This window comes from Lepidothrix coronata, unplaced genomic scaffold (genome assembly GCF_001604755.1).
Source record: "Lepidothrix coronata isolate B3197 unplaced genomic scaffold, Lepidothrix_coronata-1.0 Scaffold19, whole genome shotgun sequence".
Taxonomy (NCBI): domain Eukaryota; kingdom Metazoa; phylum Chordata; class Aves; order Passeriformes; family Pipridae; genus Lepidothrix; species Lepidothrix coronata.
In genome coordinates, this window is record NW_016690199.1 from 2,149,522 (window position 1) to 2,173,035 (window position 23,514).

The 23,514-nt window shown below is 43.1% G+C and overlaps 1 protein-coding gene across 3 annotated transcripts in view; it reads left to right on the forward strand.

Moving 5' to 3' along the window:
- BRF1 (BRF1, RNA polymerase III transcription initiation factor 90 kDa subunit) overlaps nucleotides 1-23,514 on the forward strand; it is a 176,963-nt gene that overhangs the window by 106,939 nt on the left and 46,510 nt on the right. For all 3 annotated transcript variants that reach the window (XM_017807459.1, XM_017807460.1, XM_017807461.1), the window contains one exon: nucleotides 22,061-22,122. In XM_017807459.1, the coding sequence (XP_017662948.1) occupies nucleotides 22,061-22,122 (62 nt within the window). The remainder of the gene's footprint in view (nucleotides 1-22,060; nucleotides 22,123-23,514) is intronic.

Consider the following 23,514-nt stretch of genomic DNA (forward strand, 5'->3'; position numbering starts at 1 on the left):
AAACCTCTTGTTAAGATGCCTCTCATTGGTTACCTGTGCATTGTTGTTCTGAACCATGATGAAAACTAGCATAGGTGATTCTGGCACCTCAGGCAGTGATGTCTTGAGTTCTGCCTCGTAGTTCTGGGAAATCTGGGAAGGGTTTGTACCTGGAGGTAGCATGTTCTTCTATCAGACCAACTGGTATAGTTGTAAAAATCAGACAGCTTGCAGGTTGGTGGACCCTTCTTTAAACATGAAAAAGAAATGGCAGTTTTCAAAACTAAATACAGAATGAAAGCAGTTGCTCAGAGTTTGAGATGGCACAGTTACAGATCATCTTGAAACAAAAGTAGTTGGTAGCTATGGAGGGAGGAGGAAAAGCTCACAAAATTTCCTGGATTTATCCTGTGTATTTGAATTTGCAGTTTATATTGTGAATTTCAGCTGGCCGCAGCTTTTCTGTGGTAGTTCATATTCCAAGATCTAAGTCCACTGGAAAACGGAGAATGTTGTTGCTACACTGAACCCTTTCGGTGATGTTCTGGTCCTTCTCCACAGCTAAGTCATAAACCAGGAACCTTTCCCTTCCCTCAGCCCTCTCCAGCCCAGTCATCTTCCTCTGCATGGTTCAGGTTGGGCAGGAGACTTTACCAGGATGATTTTGTATCCACTGCTGGACTCCACATGTCATTGGATAGGTGTATTATGTCCAGTCAGTTCAGTGGTTGGAAATGGCCTGCCTGGTGCTCTGTGGTGGGGAGGCCCAGCAAACCCTCGTGGTGATGCAGGTGGCTCTTAAATAGGAGCTCAGCAAACAGGTGCAGTATGTGCCATGTTTGGCCTCCTTAAATGCAGGTTGTCTCTTCTCCTCTCTGTAATGATCTCTCTTCCTCAAGAAAAACTCTGCTGTATGTTCCTCCTACAAAGTCTTTTCATTTGGCTTTGGCATGTGGTAATTCAGTTTATAATTGGCTGCATCAGCTGCACCTTTGTGCTATGGTGGCTGCAGCAACAGCAGAAGGTTTCTCACAAACTGCTTTTGCAGATAAGACTTAGTGCAGAGCCCAAGTATTAAGAAAAAATAAGTGTATTTTTGCTCCACTTACAGTTGGTATTTGGGTAGTGTGAGCTTGTCCATATGAATGTTTTATGGAAAGCACAGTATTTTAGCAAATTTGCATTACAAAGACAGCATGTAAGGTACCGGGTTAATGAGTCTGAGGCAGTAAAGTGCTTAGAATAAACACTACATTTGGCTGTTTTTCCCTACAAAGTGTGTTAATTTGCAGAAACTTTAAGCTGAAAAACGTTGGAGTTTTTGCAAACTGTTTCTTTCTCCTTCTTCATGATAAATGTGCTTTATGGTGAGATCTCAGTTTCCGAGATGGAGATCAGGTACATCAGTTGGTCCATTTTCCTGGCTGTGCAGCATCCCAGCATCCTCACCACTTTTTGAATCTGCAGTTCCCCAAAACAGTGCACCATTTCTTTTAGAAGACTGTGACAGTCAAATATCATGAAGTTTGTTCCCAAGAAATAACATCCTTTGGTGTAAGATTTTCCTCTGCAATTTATTTTTACTTCCCTTTTATACCGCTTCAAATACTTTATCATCTTTCTTTGTGTTTCTGTCATTCTGATGTTTGCTGGCTGTCACCCTGTCCTACCCACATTGGGCTGGACACTGCCAGTTCATCTCTTCTTGCCACGTGAAGGAAAAGTGAGGAAGGTCTGGTAATAACAGAGATAAAGGCAAAATACAGTGTGTACACAGACTGTCTTTATATAACTTCCCCTTCGCAATCTAGTGCTTGAGGCCTGATTTATGTTTTGTTTTGAATCGAATTTCACATGTAGTTGTTTAAGGCAGTAGTTTCAAGTGCTGTATGTGAAGTGGGTGGCAACATGCTCCTGCACGTCCTCATGAAAGTAAGTGGCTTTTGCAGTGAGAAATCGCTGTGCATGTACCATCTTGTGCTCGGTTAGGCACCCAGCGAGCTGCATTCGCTGCTAATTTCACAAAGAATACATGAGAAAGGTTCACAATTAACAGTTTGCTCATTTATTGCTCCTTGTATTTACGCCTCCATTACTGCTGCAAGCGTGATCTGGCAGGGGCTGAGGTTGAAGGATATTGCCATTGATTTCTGTGGGTGTTAAAGGCCCCATGCAGGCCGTGTTCATTGATCGGGCAGTCGTCGTCCCTGTGTACGGGGGCTGTTCAGCTTCTTACTCAAGGAGGATTTGAAAAGTGGCTAAAAGTGATCTGATACGAGGTGGGGACAGGCTCGTCCTTCCAGGTCTTACCTGTCTTCTGGATTTCATCCCCTGCAGCTGCCAGCTCCCACTTCATATCCTCTCCTGGCCTTGGGGCTTCTCCAGTCCTCCCACGAGCAGGTTCACCTCCCTCACCCAGCAAGGGAAAATGGATGTGTGTGTGAACCCCCTTCTTTGTTTTGGCAGCAACAGATGACCAGTGCCAGCAGGACTGCAGACAGGGAAGTTTGCAGAACCGTGATGTTCTGCAGGGTCTGAGGTGCTGTGGAAGGATGCTCAGGGGCCTGCAGGCTAAAGGTGGCTGGAGAATGGCTGTTGAGGGATGCATGTGCCAAGGAGAGTTGTTCACCTTCTCTGGGATCCCGGCGTGGATTGGGGCATGGCGAGCAGCAGGGTCACTGCTGTCACCATTACTGCTCCACCAGTGGTTGGGTGTTGATTGTACTGATTTGTACTGATTTATACTGATTTCTTCTTCCAGCATCCTCCTTTTTTCCTCAAATTGTGTCTGAATATATCACTGCTATGTTCCACTATTTGAAGGGTGGCTACAGAGAGGATGGAAACTCCATTTTTACAAGGGGTCACATGGAAAAGACAAGAGTTAATGGGTACAGGTTACTCCCAGGGAGATTTGGATGGGAAAAAAGAAATTTTTTCACAGTGAGATCATCCATTTGATTAATCTCCCCAAGGAAGTGGTGGATTCCCCAACTTTGGAGACTTTTAAGATTTAACTGAACAGGGTACTGGGCCATCTTGTCTAGACCATGAAAGGTTGGACCAGATGATCCTTACAGTCCCTTCCAACCTGGTATTCTTTGATTCTGTGATATAATCAGTAGAGAGAACACTATAAAGCTCTATGACATCATAATTGCTGCATACATGAGAAACAAAGCTCCTGAGTTTAGCACTAATTGTGTTACATATTCAAAAGACACCTGGTGATCAGCACAAGAGTGCATGTCCCCATCCTGATCACTCTTCTTCTGGCCTCTGGCCTCAACGCCGCGGTTGCTTCGGTGGTTTTAAGCCCCACCTCTGGAAATGAGCCGTGTGCGGGACCTGCTCGGTGCCACCTTCCTTGTGCGATGCCTTCAGAGCACTTGGAGGGTTTGATCTTTGTCTCTGTGTGCCGTTTGCTGATTGGAAAATATCTTCTGTGGCAGGACCAGCCCTGTCCCGATTTCGAGATCTGAACAATAAAAACCTTGGTACAAGCTAATCTTCCTACTCTGGCCTCCATATGCCTGTGTTTGGCAGCCTTGACGGGCTGTATCCCTGATTGAGCCTTCATTACGCCGTTAATGAGATGTGAAGAGCTTGTTGCAGCCAGAGCAGTAATATGAGACCACCAGCTGCTTTGAGTGCAGTTTTTTGATACCTGAAGTCTTGGGTATGAATTACAGATGACAGGATTTTCTTACTTGACTATGTATGTCACTCACACACAAGTACTGTGTGTGCATGTCTTCCTCCAAAATCCGAGTGCAGGTTTTTTCATGCAGGATCTTTGCATTTCATTAAAGGATAGGAATGCTATAAATTCGTTCCATATTCATGCCGTAACTAGGAAGGTTAAAGGATGAAAACTAATCATCGAGTTTGGCTGAAAGATTTCCAAACAAATCTAGAGAGGGGTTTTGGAGAGAAACCTGCAGTTTGTTAGAGCCATCAGGGAGATAAATTCTAGTGAAAGCATAAGCTGAATCATGTGAGTACATTTTTATAGCATTTATGGACATTTTAGGAACTTTCCAAAGGACTGGGTTATCGATGTGGAGACTCCTTATAGAAAAATTTGTGTGGTTTTTGTCAGAAGTGTTGGTCGAAAAGAACTGCCCCAGAGTAATGGATGCTGGGGTTGGGAAAAGGTGCTGGAAAGTGGGGTTCAGGTTCCTGAGCCAAGTGAAGAACATCTATCTTTTAAACCTTACTTGACCATGTCACCTGTGAATGAATGCCCTTAGCCCATGGCTGTCCTGTTATCCCCATTATCTCAGCTGTTTTAGGGGAGAAAGTCTCCTTCTTCTTCTTCTTACTTTTTTTGCTTCTTAAAATTCTGTTCTAGAATAGGAAATGCTTTAAAAACTTGAAAGCTTTTCCAGGGTTGGAGGGTTTTTTTGCCTGCATCATTCTGACTGCAGCGGGCAACGTGTCTTTTCTGTCTTGAATTTTTCTGATAAAAGCAATGGTGGAAAATGAGCTTTATTTTCAGTTTGAGTAGTGTAAAAGCCTTACATTGCTCTTTGATGAGTCTAACCAGCCGCTTAAGGCCTCATCCTCCCTTGCTTGAGGAAAAAAAAAAGGCAAAAAGGTGCTTTTTGCACTCACTGTTTCAGCTGGCTGTTGCCTGCAGGCTCTTTGGAGAAGGTGGCAGCAGGGCTGTGTCTCCAGCTTGGAGACCTGTGGCCGGGGGAAGAGGTTGAACGTGTGGAACAGGGGCTCTGGTGTGTCCTTCTGTGTGTCGATAATTGACATGTATGTGCTTGCGACATCGATCCTGCTTTTTAGCGGAGCAAGGAGAAGCAGTCAGCCACAGCTGGGTTTTATGCATTGTTTTCCATCGCGTTGAGGGGAAGTCCAAGTCTGCTGTCATCTGCTCCAGCACAACTGCTCCCCTGGGCAAACAGGGAGAAGAGGAGAAGCTCACCTGGGGATTTAGAAATGGTCCTTTTCTCGTACCTAAGTAGTGGAATTGCAAAAGCAGTTGTTCCCCAAATACTAAGGGAGGGTTGTGTTTGGTGGTTGACTTAGATGCCTCAGTGTTTGTAGGTGCCAGTCTAAGGTTTTCCTTCTGTTGGGGCTTCTTTTCAAGATTTTCTCCTCTCTGCACTCCCTAGGATCTGAAAAGCTGCTGGTTCTCTGCGTGGGAGGTACTTTCAGGGGCATTTGTAATTGCTCCTGCCTTTCTGCGGGTCAGTTCTTAAGGAATCTATGGAAACATAACCATCTAAGGGATCACCGTCCTGCTCTTTAACCTTGGTGGAAATAGAATCATGGAATAGTTTGAGTTCGGAGGAACCTTTAAAGGCTATCTGGTTCAACCACCCTGCAATGAGCAGGGACATCAGCTAGATCAGAGCCCCCAACCCTGACCTTGAATGTTTCCGGGGATGGAACATCCACCTCTCTGGGCAACCTGCACCAATGTTTTGCCACGCTCAGCCTCGTAGACTGCGGATTAAAACAAGATTCAGGGAGGTGATGTTCGGGGGATGACACAGACACCTACAGGCACTCAGGAAACCTGGCTAAAAAACCTCTCTGCTAGTATGAGAATTATATGATCCTTTTCTGCACCTGCCAGAACTGGAGCCCATTAACACTCATGGTTATTTGGTTAGGTGGCCAGTTTGCAGGAGAAACTGCCCTGCCCTTCTGCCAAAAAGGAAGAAAAGTCACCAAAAAAGCTCAAGTGAAAACTGGAATTGTTCTTTAGATAACTGTGGAAAGTGAAATGTGTGGAGGCTACAGAGAGGATGTTAAATTTGCACATAAAGCTGACTGCTGAGGAGGATGTTATCTGAGCAATTCATCACGGTATCTGAAATGTCAGGAGTGGAGGCCTGGGTTCAGTTCAGGGAATCTCCGTGGTCTCAGTTGTTATTGAGAATAAAGACTTATTAACCCAGGTCAAGGAGCCACCAAACATGCCCTTGGAAGAAGGAAATACAGCACGGAGAGATTTGCAAGGCTTAGCTACTTTGGGTTTAACACGGTGGGTAATAAATCCATGTGTGGGTGCTGTGGTGGATCCCTACCCCTTGGGTTTGTCTGAAAAAGCTAAAATAATCCTCCATTTAGTTCTTCATTTTCTTGTGATACAGGTTCAGCTGGTAAAGGCAGTACCTGGAAACTGAAAATCCACCGAAGTAAACCCTTTAAATGGAGTGCTGTTTCTGCAAGGTTTTAATGTCTTTGTGCAGCAGTTGTGTTGTTTTGCTTTTGTTCGGTAGCTTTGAATTTAGTTTGAAAAACTAATTCCTATATCCTCTTAAGGATTAACTTCATCACACCCCTACACACTTCATCTGTTTTTGTTTGTTGGTCTTAAATCCGTGGGACTGTCACAGCAGGCAAGATGCACGGGCTGGACTGTGACTTGTGTAGATGACCCTTGTAATTAGGGATTTCAGCTGTGGCACTACGGACTGGTGGTGAAATCAGTCGTGAGTTTAGCCTTGTATAATTGTAGTTTGACATTTTTGGTTTGCTAAATGCTTTCATAACTAAAAGGGATGTATTATCCAATAGTGGAAGGATATTAATGTTGACACTGTTGGCAATTAAAAACAATTTTGGAAACTGAGTTTTACTACTCCCGATTGCTTTTGAAACAATTTGTTTTTCAGTGTTACTTTAGGATTGGTTCATTTATTAGGTCTTTTTTCTCGTGTGACAATGAGATAATTGCTATTTATTTTTTATCGTGCAAGCAATAATAATTAAAGCAGCCAAATATAGAGTCTGCTTTGACCTGTAATCAGAGTGACCTGTCAACATGAGGCTACTGTAGTCTTCAGCTTTTCAATTTAATTTTATTTCATAGGCACTCACCAGAATGCGTTCAGTAGGGCTGAAAAAATTGTGGTTAGAGTTTTCAGTGTTCATTAATTACAGTGGTGCAGAGCTGTAGAAACGAACAGATAAGAACAACTTTGGGTTGGCTATTAATAGCAAAAATTGTGATCTTTTATCTAGGGCTGAGTGGGCTGTGTTGGGCCAATGTCCGAAGCGGCCAGAGGAGGAGATGCTGGCAGGCTGCCAAGGGAGGGGTAACTGCAAATTAGGGGAAAATTGCAAAGAGTTGACTCGAGGGAGTTTCTGCAGCCAAGTTTTGCTAAAAGGAAGCAGAAAGTATTTTATTTTTAAAGTTAGCCGTTTAAGGTAAGGCTCAGCTTTCATATTGAAACGTATGTGTACACCTAAGATTGTGGAAGTTGTTTTCTGTGATGGAAGACCTGGACATCTACAACTGTGTGGTAGGAATGATAAGGGAATGAATGTGAAATGAGATTGCGTAAATAATGCTGTTAAGTAGTACCCGGAAAGAAATTCAGAGCAAGGAACAAGGCTTTTGAGGCAGGTATAAACGCAGAAGCCAGAAGTAAACAGCTGTGCAGTGGGTGGAAGGATACCATTTTTCAGCAAATGCACTACTTAAATGCCATGTTTGATTTAGTTATGGTGGGGAGGCCACTGTGTACTCACAGATGGGAAGGAACTAAACAGTGCTCTGTGACCAAATCCTGAACACTAACATAGGATCAAGGCAAATGACTTTGGTCACTGGACAGTGATTTTGGAAGTTATGCTTAATGGTCCTTATTAATTTCCTCATAAAGGTGAAAAATGCAAATCTACAATACCATTGAAGTCATGTATTGAAATGCCCCTATCAACATGAAATGGTGTCACCAGTGGAGGTATTTTATTCTGGCAGTATTTTTCATTAAATAAAACATACTTCAGTGAGAACTTGCTTTTCCATGAAGTCCCTCTTTGCACTTCCAAGCTGGAGTTTTTTGCACTTAGTGGGAGCACTGTGTTTGTGTCTCACGGCTCTGTAGCTGCTGCAGGACTAAGGCAAAGCTCCTGTGCCAAGTTCTTTCCTTCCCAAGAGCAAAGATAAAATCCCCGGTTTATACTGCACTTTTTGGGTTTGGCCTCCAGTTTTAGGGTGGAGCAGGTGTGTCAGGATGTGATGTTGTGGGTGCTGTTGGTTGAGGTTAAGAAGCGTCTTGCCTTCCTGGCTCATCCCCCTCCTGTCTGCTGGCATCAGCCTCCCTCACCTGGGTCTGTCAAAAGTGTCACAGGCTCGTGCAGGCTTTTTTAATAATGGCTTTTTTAATAATTTTGATGGATGTGTGTTAGGGAATGATGCCTTGGCAGGTACAGTGGCAGCTGAGAGGGAGGTGGTACCTCCAGCAAATGGAAGGGGCACAGGGCTGAGTGAGGGGTGCAGAGACCAGCTCCCCTGTTCAGCTAGGGTTGGAGCAGCACTTCAGAGCACGTCTTTGCAGCAGCAAAGAACGTGTATTTTGGAGGCTGAGTGTGTCATTCGTGCTTGTGCCGAGGTACCAGTGCTGGAAAGCTTTTACAATCCATCGGTGACCTGGGATGGGCAGTTTCAGATATGCTGTTGCCCAAGGTCACTTTATAGTGCAGGGTCTTTGTAGAGAGTAAGGTTGATTCTTGGAAGTTCAGCTCCAGAAAGACAACACTTAGAAATCTGGGAGCAATGAAGAAGTTTGGTTTAACAAGGTGGGGAGGGAGTTCAAAAAGGTATGCTGAATTCTCTCCTGAAAAAGCCTCCTTTTAAATTTAAAGTTTATTGCTTTGTCTCGACTTTCAGAAAGCCTGCATGAAACTTCCTTGCCTTTGAAAGCTTGATAGAAACTCTTGAAGTACTTTGACTGAAACAGAAAATTTAATAGTGAGGCATTTTGAACACAGAGCGATGTTTGTGGGCAAGTAATTTAAACAGGTAGTAATATGAAACAGTGTTGCACTTGAAAGGCTACAACTGGTGTACACACACAAATGGGCAGGAATAGCACTGGGAGCAATAAAATCTAGGGATGCTTCATACTGCTTTCATTGCAAACGATTTTTATGGTATGGCCTGTGAAGCAATTGAAATGCAGAGAGCTGGCACATCACTAGATTGATAATTCCTCCTGCTATTTACAGCTTATTCTCAGTACAGATGTCCCCAATTCTTTCTTTCTATCACATTAAAGTTTCTTGTCTGCTTCTATTCCATGCCTGCCTCAAACGTAGCATTTTTCAAAATTGTCCCTGCAATTTATTTTTTTCCCCTCTTTAAAAGTTTATAGCAGTTGAAACCTAACTGCTAGTTTTTATCCCAGGGTTTACACTTAAATTTTTAACAAGCTTGTTTTTAAGATCAGTCTTTTTTGAGAGAGCGCTTGGCTGATCCATCAATAATTATGTAGCAATAAAGCAACTGTGTAAAAATGGCACCTTTGTGCCAAACAGATTGGATTGCAGAGCCACTGATAAAGATGAATGTTTATTACAATTTACTACGCTTGGTTCTGCAGATGCAATATAGCTATTTTCTTTTTGGCTTATGTGTCACAAAAAGTAATTTCCAATTGTGGAATGTTTATGGTAAATAAGGATGTATAACTTGGGAGAGCCCAGACTGACTTTCAAATACCAGCATGAGTTTGCAATGCTGGTAGTTTAGAAAAAAAATAAAGAACATTTCTTTCTTTTTTTTTTTTTGTGTTATTTCTTGTTTTATTTCTTTGCTTAACAAAATTTTTAAGCAATCACTGGGACAGAACACACAGGGAACCCTACAGTGTCATTTAGTTACTCTTCTGAATTAATTGCTATTATATTAATTGTTCGTTCTTCAAAATTTGGCAAGCTTCCTCATTCTCCTTGCTGCATCCAAAGATTTCTGCTGTTAATTTTACTACAATATGAAGAAAAATGTAATATCTAAAATTAACACGACGACCAGATATTGTTGTTCTTGTTTCCTTTCTTTTCTTTCCTTTTTTTTTTTTTTTTTTTTTTGAAAGTGCCAGCACAATTAAGGCTGTGATTTAGATGACTTGTAGTGTTCAAATCTGTCCTCTTCTTTCAGGCAAAATGCAGAATAACATAGTCTGTAAGTTTTTATGGCCGGTAGATGCGCAGTCAGTTCGGTCAGCCAAGCTGGTTGGTTGCACTGTCGCCGCAGTGATGAAATCATCTCTTGGTAGCAGCTGAGAAACACCTTGAGAATTAAACTTTTGTGGATGCAGATGTTGGGATCCCTGCCTCCTCAGCATCCGGCACGGTCCCTGGGTGCTCCTTCACTGGATTTCCCCAGGCTGGTGCCAGGGCACGGATATCTTGGCACAGCCACGCTGGCTGCCTGTCAGTGGTGTCTGAGCTACAAGGGGCTTTCATCGACTTGCAAACCTTTTCTGGACAAGGGTCAAAATTCCCTGTGAGAAGTAGTGACTTGGCCTTATCTTGGGTGTGTTGTGCCCAGTTTGGAGGGAGAGGTGCAGTTGGTCCTGCTCCCTAAAGGCCCTGGAGTGGCAGAGCTCCAGCTTCATCCCCTCGGTCCCTGCGGGCGATGGCAAAGCTGAGGTGTCCACGTGCCTGGTTCTCCTCGGCAGGAATGAGGAGCTCTTCCACAGACCAGTTTGCTGCCCCAGCCCTCAAGTCTTTGAGGCAATTTGTGGCTACGTCAGCAAACGCTTTCAACCCACATCATTCATTTCAGTTGGCATTCACTGACAGTAATGTTCCTTTGCTTGGCTTCGTTTTAGCATTTAATGATTTTTATGTTGGTTTTGATGGCGTGAAGGGAATTGCATGGGAGTGTTTTGTCTGGACTTTAGTATTCTCTGCTTTATCTTGCTAGTAAGATTCAAAATCTTACTCCTTCAGGAGACAGGGCCTCTGTGCACCTTGCAAGCTCTTCCCTCATCAGTCCCTTCTGTCAGCCCATTATCCTGGGCTTATTTTATTTCACAGATAATGATGCTAAAATCTGCTGTGGAAAGTGTTTACCTAGTTAAAACTAGCATAAAGAACAATACATCTCTTCTTATCTAAAGAAATAAAAGAAAAGAAATAAAGTGTAAGTAAACACCTATTCTATATAAAAGGGCAGTAGGTCTGAATTTTAAATCATGATCTGGTGGGCTGCATTTCGTCTTGTAATGAAATACTAAAAAGTTATCCAGAGCTTATTTTCAGAAGATAACTTTGGTTTAGTTAATTCAAAATAAACTTTCCAAATTTCAGATAATATTACATGTGATGCTGAATGTGTTTAAATAAATTGATACATGAAGTGCACATCCCTGTCTCCCAGTGGGCTGGGGACACACAGTCGTTTTTCTGAGAACTGGTGCCATAACACAGTATGTTATGGTGAACCTAGATTAAGGCCCATGGGAAAGCATCATTATTCAGTTAATTAAAGAAAAACAACTTTGATACTGTGCCATATGCTGTACAATAAAATGGGTGCATGGCAGAAAGAGCCATGAATCCTTTCAGTGTATGTGAGACTGAGCCATGATTTGTGACTTTGCTCTTGCCTCTGCAATACTGTGTTAAGTAGAGGCCTCTGTATTTAAATAAAAAGTTAATTGTGTGTGGATGTGGGACCTTATATTTTCCAGTGCACTGCTTGAAATGCTTACTTGGTTTTCAAGACTTACTAAAATCTTTCCAAAGTCTTCATTTCCCTTTGCATCTAATCAACATTTAAGCAGAGTCCTTTGTGTGCCTCTAATCTGGAGAAGATGGGCAGACTGGGGAGAAATTGTAAACTCAGCAGTACACAAGTTATCTAAAATGACATATGAAGTATAGTCCTGTTAGTATATAAACTTTATATACAAGTCAGATGTTGAGATTAATCATAAGGACAGGTTGCACAAGCAGATGGCTGGCCTTTCTGATAGCCATTAGCTTGAAAGGCTGGCTTTGAAACTGGCTCTCTTCTCTACAGGTGAATTGTGCTGCAGGGCTTTGTTGGGAAAAGGTTATTTCTCCAGCTCCACCTAAACCTCCTGTGCACAGAAGTGCTGTATTCCACCATTCCTGGAGAATAAGACAAATTATTCTCCACAGCTTTCTTCTTTTGGAGAGTTGTGGTGTCAGAGGGCATTCCAGCGCTGTACTGATGGATCTCAGGCATATGGAGTACACATGCTAATTGTGCTGTGCTTATGGATCAGTCTGTCCAAATGCCAAGGCTTCGGGGCCTCGGAGGTGCTGCAGGCAAAATGTTAAAATCCTTCTCCACTGTCTACTGTGCATCTGGGAAAAGGTGCATTGCAGTCCCTAAAACATCAGGGAAGAGGAGGAGGAGGAGGAGGTGGAGGACAGAGTCCACACATGTCCTCTCCAGGAGTTTGCTGTGGTGCCTGTACTTCCTACAGCAGCTTGTGCTGCAGTTTGGCCAGGTGACCAAGGGACCTTGCCATGCTCCACTTGCACCTGGAGCCACCCAAGCAATGCCTATACTTTGGATTGTAGAGATCCTAATATGCTTCACATATATATGCCTGAATGGACACAAAGCTGCCTTGGTCCCTGGGGCAGGGCTCCTACAAGAGCTCTGTTGGGGTCAGGGCAAGATAGAGAAGTGCTTCATCCACCTAACGTGTTTCTCAGCCATTGGCATGGCAAGAGACAAAAAGATGATGCTTCATCTAACAAGAAATTGCTCAATCTGTGTGATTTTTATTTAAAAACATGGTCTGTGCTGGCTGCAGACATCTGTTGCCTAATGGTCTGATGCTCTTAACACAGATCTGCATTTCTGTAGCTGCCTCCTTTTAAGAATTCAAACCAAATATCTCCTAGTTGCAGGTTTGTAAACCCCAGCTGGTGATCCTGATCACCAAACCAGTCAGGATCTTATGTATCTTCTCTCTCTGCTTCATGCCTCTGATAGTCCTGGTGGCATGAAACCCTGCCTGATACCTACTCTGAGTCCAGCCCCCATCCACCTCAGAGGCTTTTCTTTTGGGTCAGGTTCCCACCTACCTGCTTTGTTTTCAAAGCTTTTACTTTTGACAGGGGAGCTTTCTGCTCTTGCCTGTTATTCTAATGTAGTAATAACAAATAATAAGAATAAACTTTTACCTTCTCTTTCCTCTCCCCATATCTCTAATTCCTCACTTGCTATTTCTCATTAGCAGTGAAGGAAGGAAGAAGCTGGGTAACAAAATGAGAAATTTCTTACCTGATAATTTTCTTTCAGTTAACAGCTTCTCACCATCCAGCCCACCTGGACAGTGTGGTAAATGCCCAGGGTACATATTGATTTTTTTTCCTCTAAATAAAGACTCAGGTATATAATTTCATACATTATATTGTGATGTGATGTTGTCTGAATGCTAATAATTGTCTGCTGAAGCATTTCTGTAGTCCGGGTGACTTCTGCTGTCTGATGCTGAGCTTGTCACCAAATCTACCATAGACCAGCTCTGAACCTCAGAGAAGAGAGTCCACCCAGCTTTACTGAGAGATGGTAAGGGTGACTAGGAGAAAGTTTTAAGTGGAAAGTTCAACTCATTCCACTTACTTGCTCATCTGGGTGAGTTATTTTGGTAGACTGTTTTTAACGTAGAGCAGCTCTTTGATCCAGGCCACAGTGCTGGAAGGAAGAGAAAGACTGTTGCTTTAATGGGAGAGCTGACACAGGCCAGATTAACAAGGAAGTGAGTCTGTGGCCTCTGAATGCCCAGCACTAACCCATGTGCCTGTCCTGCAGGTGGGGAGCTGGGGCTGGGGGTAAGTGTGGTAACTCTGATGTGGCAAGAGACATGTCAGAGTTAGGCTGGGCTCTGGTTTGCATTTCCTTGTGATGGTTCAACCATTTGTGCTTCTGCTAAAGGAAAATTGCTCTAATTTTTGGGCCTACATCTGAGCCAACCATGACTTTTCAGTGGTGTTCTAGGAATGTAAGTTAACTTTGCTTTTGAGTTCCAGTCAGTCAAATTAGCCTTAAAATGTTGTATTTCAAGCCTCCTCATTTTTTTCCTGTGTCTTTGTAGCTTAAAAACTGTCTGTGTGTATATCATAGTGTCACATAATAATGGAATGGTTTGGGTTTGAAGGGAACCTTAAAGATCATCTAGTTCCAAATCCCCTGCCATGGGCTGGGACACCACCCACTAGATTAGGTTGTATATGTTGTGTATTTATATGGCTGTATACATTAAAAAATTTTCCCTGGTGGGACAGAAGTGGATTCACAGTTTAAAAAACATAGATAAAAATAATCCAAGCAAAATTCTTGGATTTGCTTTTGAGTTCTCTGTAGTGCAGAGCTCACCATTGTGTTTTAGTTGATGTGGGGTACAGGAATAGATTTACTTCTCAGTAAACATATGTCCTTCTGCTGGGGTGGCTGAGTGCTGGCCAGGCTTGCAGGGACAGACAGCAGAGCATTTAGTGCCCACGGCAAGACCTGACTGCTTCACCGGTGAGCTGCAGAAATGATGCTTCAGCACTTAAACATTAAGCCAGCTGTTCCCTTTACTGCTGGCTTGGGTGTAAAGTGCTCTTGCTGTTTTACATAGTGGTCTGGCAGTATGAGGAAAGTGAGCTGGAGTGGGATCTGAGCCTGGCTGCTTTTGCTGTCGGCTCTCCAGGGTGTTGGACAGCCCCTGCCCTCTGCAAGAGATAACGGCAGCAAGCTCTGCCCTTGTGGGGTTTGGAGAGGGGAACTGATTAAGATGCTGATCAGTTCTTCCCCTTGGCCTCTCCCTTTATATAAACTGTTACTCTTGGATCCCCCTGCACAGATTTAAAAAAACACAGAAAATACAGGCCAGAAGGCACCAAAAAGAATGAAGGATGGGGGAAGGGAAAAGGGGGAAAAAGATGCCAAGAACAGCATAAAAGGCAAAAGAGGAAAATGCAGCAGGGAATTGGTGATCGGCTGGAAAAGAGCAATGAGTAGGGGAAGTCTGTCTTCATAGTCTCCATTTTAAAAAGTTTTCAGTCTGTAACTGCTCAGGCAGGAGGGGATGAATGTGTGATCACGGGCTGAGATGTGAGTGTGTGGCACCTTTGGCAGGAGCACCGTGGTCGGTCTCGTCATTCCCAGATGCAGAAGTCACAAGGTGGAGAAGACTTGTGTCTCTGCCTGGGAGCTTGTACCACTTCTGGGCTTTGGGGCTGGAAAATGGCATTTGTGGTAGTTAGTTAGTGTGTTTCTGGGTGAATATTGGTCAGTTGATCATTGATAGTTACTAGTTTCATCAGTAAAAAATATCTTTTTTGATCCTGTTCAGAGCAGCTGTCCTCTCACCCCTCAGTCATGGCAGCAGGGTTGTGAACTCAAAAAAGAACGACAAGCTGCATCAAGTACGTTGCATAAATCATGCTCTTTTTCATTATTTTCCAAAGGTGTTTGTGGGACACATGTTATTCCAGAAGAGGAACCTCTGTTGCTGGTTTTCAGGGCAGTGTCAAGGTGTTCTTCAGTTCAAGAGCTTAATGTTCAGCTGTATTTATTTTGGGAGGTTGAAAGGGTTTTTTCTTAAGGGCTTTTTATGTTGCTGTGTAGTTCAATGAACATGAGCTTACCTTTCCAAAGAAAACTCTTCAGAATCAGAAAGGCTTTCTTTATTGCTGGACTGTTTTTGTACTACCTGCTTAAAAAATATATATATTGCAGGGAGGATTTCTGGAAAGAATGGAGAGATTAACTGTTTTTCTGATGCTTCAAGTTAAGTTAATAAGTTTCCATGTCTGTTAGACGAGTGGTCTTAAAGGTATAACATTTAACTGGATATGAAATATGTGAATGTGGTTAGGTTAGATCCTCTGTGGGCTGTGAGGTGAAACAATAGCATTTGTTTCACTATGGATGTGCTCTCAGGAAAGCAGCAGGGTTGGTGGTTTGGGGGTATTTTTTCCGAAGTGGAAATTTAATTTATAAAAAATATGTTCAATATCTAATAAAAGTTTTGTGAGAGATGACTGACTGCAGGAAAAGCTTTTCTCATAATTCATTCCCATATATCATTAAGCACACAAATTTGAAATTCTGTTCCTGTGACGGGGTAATTGTTCTGCGACTGCCGTGTGACCGCAGCTGATGCAGGAGGGCTGTCCAGTGTCAGTCAACTGCTGCAGGACACACGTAGCACCTGAAGCTTGAGTCTCAGTGTGAGGAAATAGGCTCAGGCTCTTAATAAAGATGGGTTTGTAGTTCTGCACGGCATTAAGGCCTGATCTTGTAGGAAAATCTCCTTCTGCCTACAGCAACGGGGATGAGCCCAATGCAGTGAGTGCAAACCAGCTGGAGCTGCTCCCAGCTCTTAATTTGCTTTGCTTTGTTAGAGGGTCCTGTTTTCCATAGACAGGAGTGAGGAAATAGCTGATGAGTTTGTACATTCCTGCTTTTGACCTTGCTTAGCCACAGTAGTAGAGTATGTGGAATTTCTTTGTTTTCATTAAATCGTACCTTTTTCCTCTCTGCCCTTCGTTTGCACCCATTTGGGCTTTGTCTCTCTACACTTTTTATAGTCCAAGTATGAGGAGCTGGCCAGTGGGCACTTTGCAGAGCCGAGGCTGTGTGCCCTGGCACTGCCAGGCAGCCTGGCGCCGGCCGGCAACGCTTCCCACCATCCCTCGTCAGCGGGAATGAATGTTTCTGGGAAGACGGGGCCTCGCTCTGCATGGTGTGGTGTGTTTGCTTTCTCTGAGGAACTAGCAGGTTGGAAACTTGGCTTTGGCTGGAGAGGACCCCTTAACCTTGTCTTGGCAGAAGGAAATAATAAAGTGACAGACTTCATTTATCTTTATGCTGTATGTGTGGCCTCATGTGGTCCGTACACCATCAGACTAAATCCTGGTGTCGATTTGGCACTTTGAAGGAGTAGGCTGTAATTTTCAAGGTGGCTTCAGATACAATAAAATAAAAACCATTTTCACTGAAATACAAGCATATACGTCATGTGTTTTGTGACCTTATTTCGTCAGTAAGTGCAATCAGTTTTGCCCTGTCCTTACGTGTTGTTTTTGTGGAATACTTCTGCTATGACAGCACACGATGATGCTGCCGGAAGTGAGCGGGGGGGAACAGGAGCCCTCGGCAGCCATGGGGCGCATGCTGTGGGATGGGAGCATGGCAGGGAGGGCTGGCATTGCACAAAGAAGTGCCTTCTCTGGAACAGTGAGGTTGGCAACAGCTTAAAACTGCCACGATAACCTCCCAGCCTGCTCCAGAGGGAGGCTCCTAGCCCCATATTAATAAAACTCGCAGTGTTACCTGCTCGTGCGGCCCCACGGACTGTGCTCACGCCTTGGTGCATGGTGTGTTCATTTGCACACCATCAATCCTCGTACAATCCTGCACTGCTGCTGCTGCTGCTGCTGCAGCATTTTCACATCCATTTCTCTTCCCTCCCCGATCTCTACTGCACTTCGTCTCCCTGGCGCCGCTGCCGCTCCCCTCCCAGTTACCCACTTTTAATGACTGTACTCTTCACGCCCCTCGGTAAATCAGTTATTTTCCCTTCCAGATGGGTTCGTGTCCCCTCTGATCAGCTAATCAATTATATTCTGGCACAGTTGTGCAGTGCCTTTTTTGATGCTAAGCTACCGCCTTCCTTCCCTTCACACTCCTTGCAGCTCCCAAAGTGGCACAGGCACTGCTCATCAGTTTGGGCTGCTAAAGTATTTCTGCCCCATTGGATCCCTGTGAGGATCTGCAGGAGCTTTCTGTGGCTCCTGTTGGGTTTAATCCCTCTCTGGAGAGCAGCAGTCAATCCCACTGTTTCTGATACCCTGGGCTCAAGTTTGTTGCTTAAGTGTTTTTGTAGCTGAAAAAGCATCTCCCAACTCTTTTCAGGGTTTGTTATGCTCTAGCCCCAAAGTATTCCTTGAATACTGAAAGTATTTAGCATCTGGTGCTGTGCTGAATAGGTGGAAGGGTTCTTTGTTTCAACTCTTTTGGCTATGAAATCGTGTGATGAAGGGATATTTGCTGCATGGGACCAGAGCACCAAGTGCCTTCTACTATATCTGCTCTGGAGGATTTCCTGGGAAGTGTTCAGCCTCCATTTCTGTCTGTAAGGAAATCCTCTTATCTGGGCAGAGCAATAAATAGTACTGCCTCCTGTAATAGAAACAGAAAAACACATTCTTCATGTGGCTGTTTTTAAAAATGTGGGGTTTAAAATATATCGGCTGGAATGATTCTTCTGTAATAAATCCCCATAATAGTGTGCTGTGTATACATTTAACTAGCTGCACAGAGGTAGGGAGGGGGGGAGACGGTGTGTTAAAAGAGGGTTTAGTGTGCATTTAGTAATGACAAGAACAGTAAATAATCCTACAGGTTTACAAACCTAATCCCCAGTGTCTGATTGTAGCCCTTGTGTCTACTGGAGTCACTTGGAAAGACATTAAAAGGCTGTAAAGAGAGGGCTTTGGGGGAGAGTTTATTTTTAAATATTTGGGGAGCTGGCTGGGGTGATTGATGGTTTTAAGTGTTATGAATGGGGCTGATTCAGTACCTTGATGGAAAGCTCTAGAAGGGCCCGTCCTCCTCCTCTTGCTACAGAGATGTTGAGTGAGGATGGAGTATGCTGGTCCTCGCTGTCTTGCTTTGCACTCTTCCTGATGGTCCTTTCATTTAACAACTGGATTTGTAGGGGAGGGTGGGAGGGGTGTAGTTTTTAATGCCCAACTTATTTTTTTGCCTGTGCCCTGCAGTAAAGTGGTTGTTTTCCTTAACAGAAGAAATCTGCGATGTCTCAGAGCTGTGCCACGTGATGCTACTGCTTTTAAATAAGCTTTTAAGAGGCTGGACCAGATGTTGGCCACATCTGTGTTTTCATTTCGTCCAACGTTTCATTTTGACCCTTTTATTAAAAGAGAAAATGATCATTTAGAAATTGTTTTGAGAAGTTTAGCAGCTGGGAAGATTTTTCTGGTATATAAAAAAGCAAGGGGTTTAGTTTCCATGCCCTGCAGTGAGCTGGTACAGCATCAAGCAGACAGATATTTGTGACAGGTAGGGTCTACTCCTGTTGGAAACGATTGCCATGGAAATTTTCATATCAAAATTGATGTGTTCTGTTTTGAATTGGCGTTCTGTAACAAAACAAATTTTTTTTCCTCAGCTAAAACGTTAAACTAAGGATTTGAAGGCACCTTCTCTTCTGAAAAACCCATTTAATGAATGCCTATCGCTTTGGCAGGAAAAAGGACAACTTGCAGGCAGAGGGATATCCTGCAATTACTCCCTCTGCTGCTGTTATGGGGTCTAAGAAATGCTTATTACATGTAACTTCTGGATTCTTCTCTACAATTTACCAGTTGGAGAATGAGTTTTCCATCCCTGTTGCTAATTGATGCAATGAGAAAAACTGGCACCTAATTTGGTAACAAGTTATATTTGAAATGACAAGTGAAATTGTTCATGGTGCCTGAAATTACATCATTTTCAGTCTGGCATGTTAGGGCTGTGTAAGGGAACAGACACCTACTGTACTGTGACACATTAAATTTTAAACCTCTGATCCAAAAATATAGCAGGGTATAGGAAGAGCAAGGTGTATAATGATGAAAAGCAGTGGCAGCTTGATTTCAGTGGGATATATAAGATGCTTTGGCAGTTTTTATAACAAATAATATTGGGATCAATTTTATGTGAAGTGGAGTAGTTCTGTCACCACTTCCAAATTTTGGTTTTCTAACCTACAATTTTCAGAACTTAATAATGATTTTCAAGGTTGGCTCCCTTTTTCTTTGTCCCTAATTCCAAGCCTGTGCAGAGAGTGTGGACAGCTCAGTTTACCTGGTGCAACGAATATGGAAGAAAAATAAATCCTGTATCTGCGCAGGTAAACCAAACTGAAAATTGGGATCTCAGCTCTGGCAGGAGAGATGTGCAGTGCTATTTTCCAGAATATCCTGCACTCCTGTGGGTGATTCCTCTCCATGCTTTGCATGATTATACTTTTCAAAAAAAAATTCCAGTGAATTATATTAAAAGGTAGCAAACCACAGATGTGTATTTTGTCACCTTGCTTTTCCTTTCTGTCCTTCCAAGCCAGGGAGTGCTTGGCCATGTCCTGTGGTTGCATCCCAGCCTGGCTGGTAGTGGGGTGCCTGCATGAGGAGCTGCTGGCACTGCTGCAGAAAGTTCTGTTCTTACTGCACTATATAGAGATCAGACCAGAAGAAAAGCATGTGTACTGATCAATTACATAGTTGTTATAAAATCTTTTACACTTTTAAGGTATTTTGGGGGGAAAAGGTTGTAAAGTAAATCTGGTGCCTGGGACTAATGTGCAATTAATTTCTAAGTGTAACAGCAATGAGAAATGTTCCTTAAGGCCTTTTCGGTCATATTAGCACTACATTGTCTGAATTGGTAAAGTTGCTATTGCATTTATGAGACAGTCTTAGGAAAAAATCCAAGTATAGTGTTATGGAGGGCTGGAGCACCTTTCCTGTGAGAAAAGGCTAAGAGAATTAAGATTGTTCAGCCTGGAGGAGAAGGCTTCAGGTGAGCTAAATGCGACCTTTCAGTACCTAAAGAGAACTGGAGAGGGACTTTTTACAAGGGCCTGGAGTGACAGGACAATGAGGCATGGCTTTAAACTGATAGAGGTTTGAGATTGGATATTAGAAAGAAATTCTTTACTTTGAGGGTAGTGAAACACTGGAACAGGTTGCCCAAAGGAGCTGTGGATGCCCCATCCCTGGAAGTGTTCAAGGCCAGGCTGGATGGGGCTTTGACCAGCCTGGTCTAGTGAAAGGTGTCCCTGCCCATGGCAAGGGTTTGGAATGAGATGGTCTTCCAACCCAAACCATTCTATGATTTTATCATTCTATGATTCTATGCTGTTCCTTGTGAATTGGCATTTTTTGGAGGTAAAACCCGTTTTGCTTATGACTTAGTGTGGAAAGTTTAAAACTTTCTGTTGGTTGCTTAAGGTGGATTTTGAAAAGATGGATTTTGTAGATTTTGTAAGCGCTCAGTGTCTGATACCAGTCAGTGTCTGTTGAGTTGAGGATCCAGACCCTTTGCACCACCTCAGGAAGCTCAGCCTCTATCCCTAATGAGGTGTTTTGGTTGGATTCACAACCCTGTGATTTCGTGTACTTCAGGCAACTGGTTTAAACTCCTGAGTTTTGCCAAGCAGAGCATCGTTTGCATCTTCTGGGAGTGCTTGTATTTCCAACCTTTGCCTTTACTGTTTGGTTGCCATTGGCTGCTGTTGGATCAAAGAACTGCTGCTGCCATCCCCCTCCACCGGTCCAGAGCTGTGCAGGAGCACCAGGCTGGGGAATCAAACCATTCAAAGACCTTGGTTTGTGGGAAGGCACATCACCAGTACTGGGGAGTGGGAATTGTGAAGATGTCAAGCTGATCTGCACTATTTTGGTTTTAATTTGTTATTGCAGATTGTTGAAACTTAATTTGTTTACCTTTTTTTTCTGCAAGTAAACTGGTTAGGTCATCTCTTGTTTGATCTTTGTAAGATGTAATGGAGATGACCAAGAAGATTGCTTCGTTCCCCATCATAAGTCTTTGTTGAATAATTTGTTTTCTTCTCTACCTGGATAAATTAATAGCGTATTACTACAGTACTCTAATGTGATGTGGAAAATCAGGTTTTGCTGCTGTACACTGTGCCAGTCCCAAATTAGGCCTCAGTTCTGTGCTGTTATGCTTTTTAATGGACAGAATATTTAAAAATTTGTTTTCAGAAGTCCTAATAACTACCAAACTACCAAAATTGCAGTGAAATTGTAATTACAGAAAGTGGAGAAGAAAGCCATCATGTGACTGTCGGCATGATGTGTTAATCAGTGGTCAGTGCTGCTTCTCTGAAAACAGAAGATATTTTCTAAGTCATAATTTACGGAAAAATTACTGACCTATAGGCTCTGACAGAGAAATTCTTGTTATGTTGAAAGAAAAATGGTCATCTTTTAAAATGGTTTCCTCAGCTTCCTGCTGAACATTTGTAGCTGTAAATTAAAATGGGGGGAAAAAAGATGACTGGAAGTCTCTGGCAGATTTTTAGCACTGAAGAAGACTGTGCTGATTCCCGAATTTCAAATTAATTCAGTGTGGTGAATTCGTGCGTGCGTGTACCTCCATGCTGAAAATACTCAGCAACACATTAAACCTCCTGGATGAAGGTGGAAGGATGCAAATCTCTGAAGGACAATCCTGAAGTGTTACATTACTGTGGAAAACTTGAGTTGTGATGAATTTTCAGCAAACATGCGGCTGATTAAAATGTGTTCTTTTCTGTAGGTGAGAACACGGGAGATGGCGAATTAGATCTGAGTGGGATCGATGACAGTGAAATAGATCGGGTAAGGTGCCCTCTTATCCCGAGTGTCTCCGCGTCTGGATACCTGGGGAAGACAAAATGGTTCTTACCTGGTTTATCCTCTCCCTTCAGCTGCCTCTTCTCTCTGATCTGTAGAGGGGTTTGAGCGATTTCAGTGATCTGAGAGCAAAACTGATGCTCATGCAAACGCATGAATTTGTTGTTCCTTGCCCAAGTTATATATAAATACACATATGTGGGGCTGCTGCTGCTGCTTGCTCTTAGCATTCTGGAATAATTAAGTTTTAGAATGTCTTTTATTCTAAAGGAGGACTTTTAAAAGTTTGATGGAGCTCTAAATTCATTATTTAATTAGATATATTTAAGAGGATTATTAGATAGCTATATTTAATAAGATTATTTAATAAGATATATTCAGCATAGGAGGCTGCCATGGAAACCAAACTGTAAAACCAGCATGTACAGCTTCTGTGTCCTTCCAAAGATTTCTGTAATGTTTTCTGGATATATTATTATTTGTGTGGCAGCAAAAAACACCCATTACCGTATAACCTGAGCAGGACAGACACATGACTGTGGAAAATGGCTTGTTGGATGCCACAGAGCAGGTCAGTGCTTGGACACATGACAGTCCAGCTCTCCTGATGCTGAGCCTGACGCCCTCTCCAGCCACCACTCTGGTTTACAGTGTCACTGGAACAGATAATGGCAATGCTAAAAACTCCTTTTGGGGTGCAAAGTCATTGAGAGTGATGAGGTTGCGCAGGGGTTACTGGTCTCTAAAACGTTGCTGGTGATGAATTGACTGTAGCTGTGAAGTGGGGCTTGCTGGGTTGGGCTTCAGTGTCTCATGATTGGAGTGGATGCGGAATGGAGGGAGTGGGAATGCTAAAGTTTTCCACTATAGCCAGTCCATAATTTAAACAATCGCAGGGGAAGAATAAGCACATTTTCTCCTCTTCCTAGGCTCTGTGATGAGGTCATAACTCTGCTTTTATGACTTCATGTTCATTTCTATGGCAATAGACTGTAATACTGTGAGCCCAAGATTATGAACACTCTGAAAGCCTAAGCAGGATGAATAACTGAGCTAGGAAGAAGTGGGTTTTACTATTATGGTCCACTTTTAATAGAAGCAGATGAAAGAGTAAAAATATTGGTCTTATAAACCAGGACTTGCCCAGATATTTGCTCGCCTTGTTTGCCCTCCCTTGTTTGCAGGAAGGACTCCTGCCTGCATTAGTTTAATTTGACTAGAGTTATTTTTCTTGTGAAATCCTAGATTTTACTTGGAGAAAATCTCAAATGTTCAGGCCCAAAAGATGGAGAAATCTCAAATTGTTTCCTTGCACTTAAACATCATTTTACAAGTCTTGGGTGCACTGCTTAAAATTAAAGTGTCTTGTTCATGACG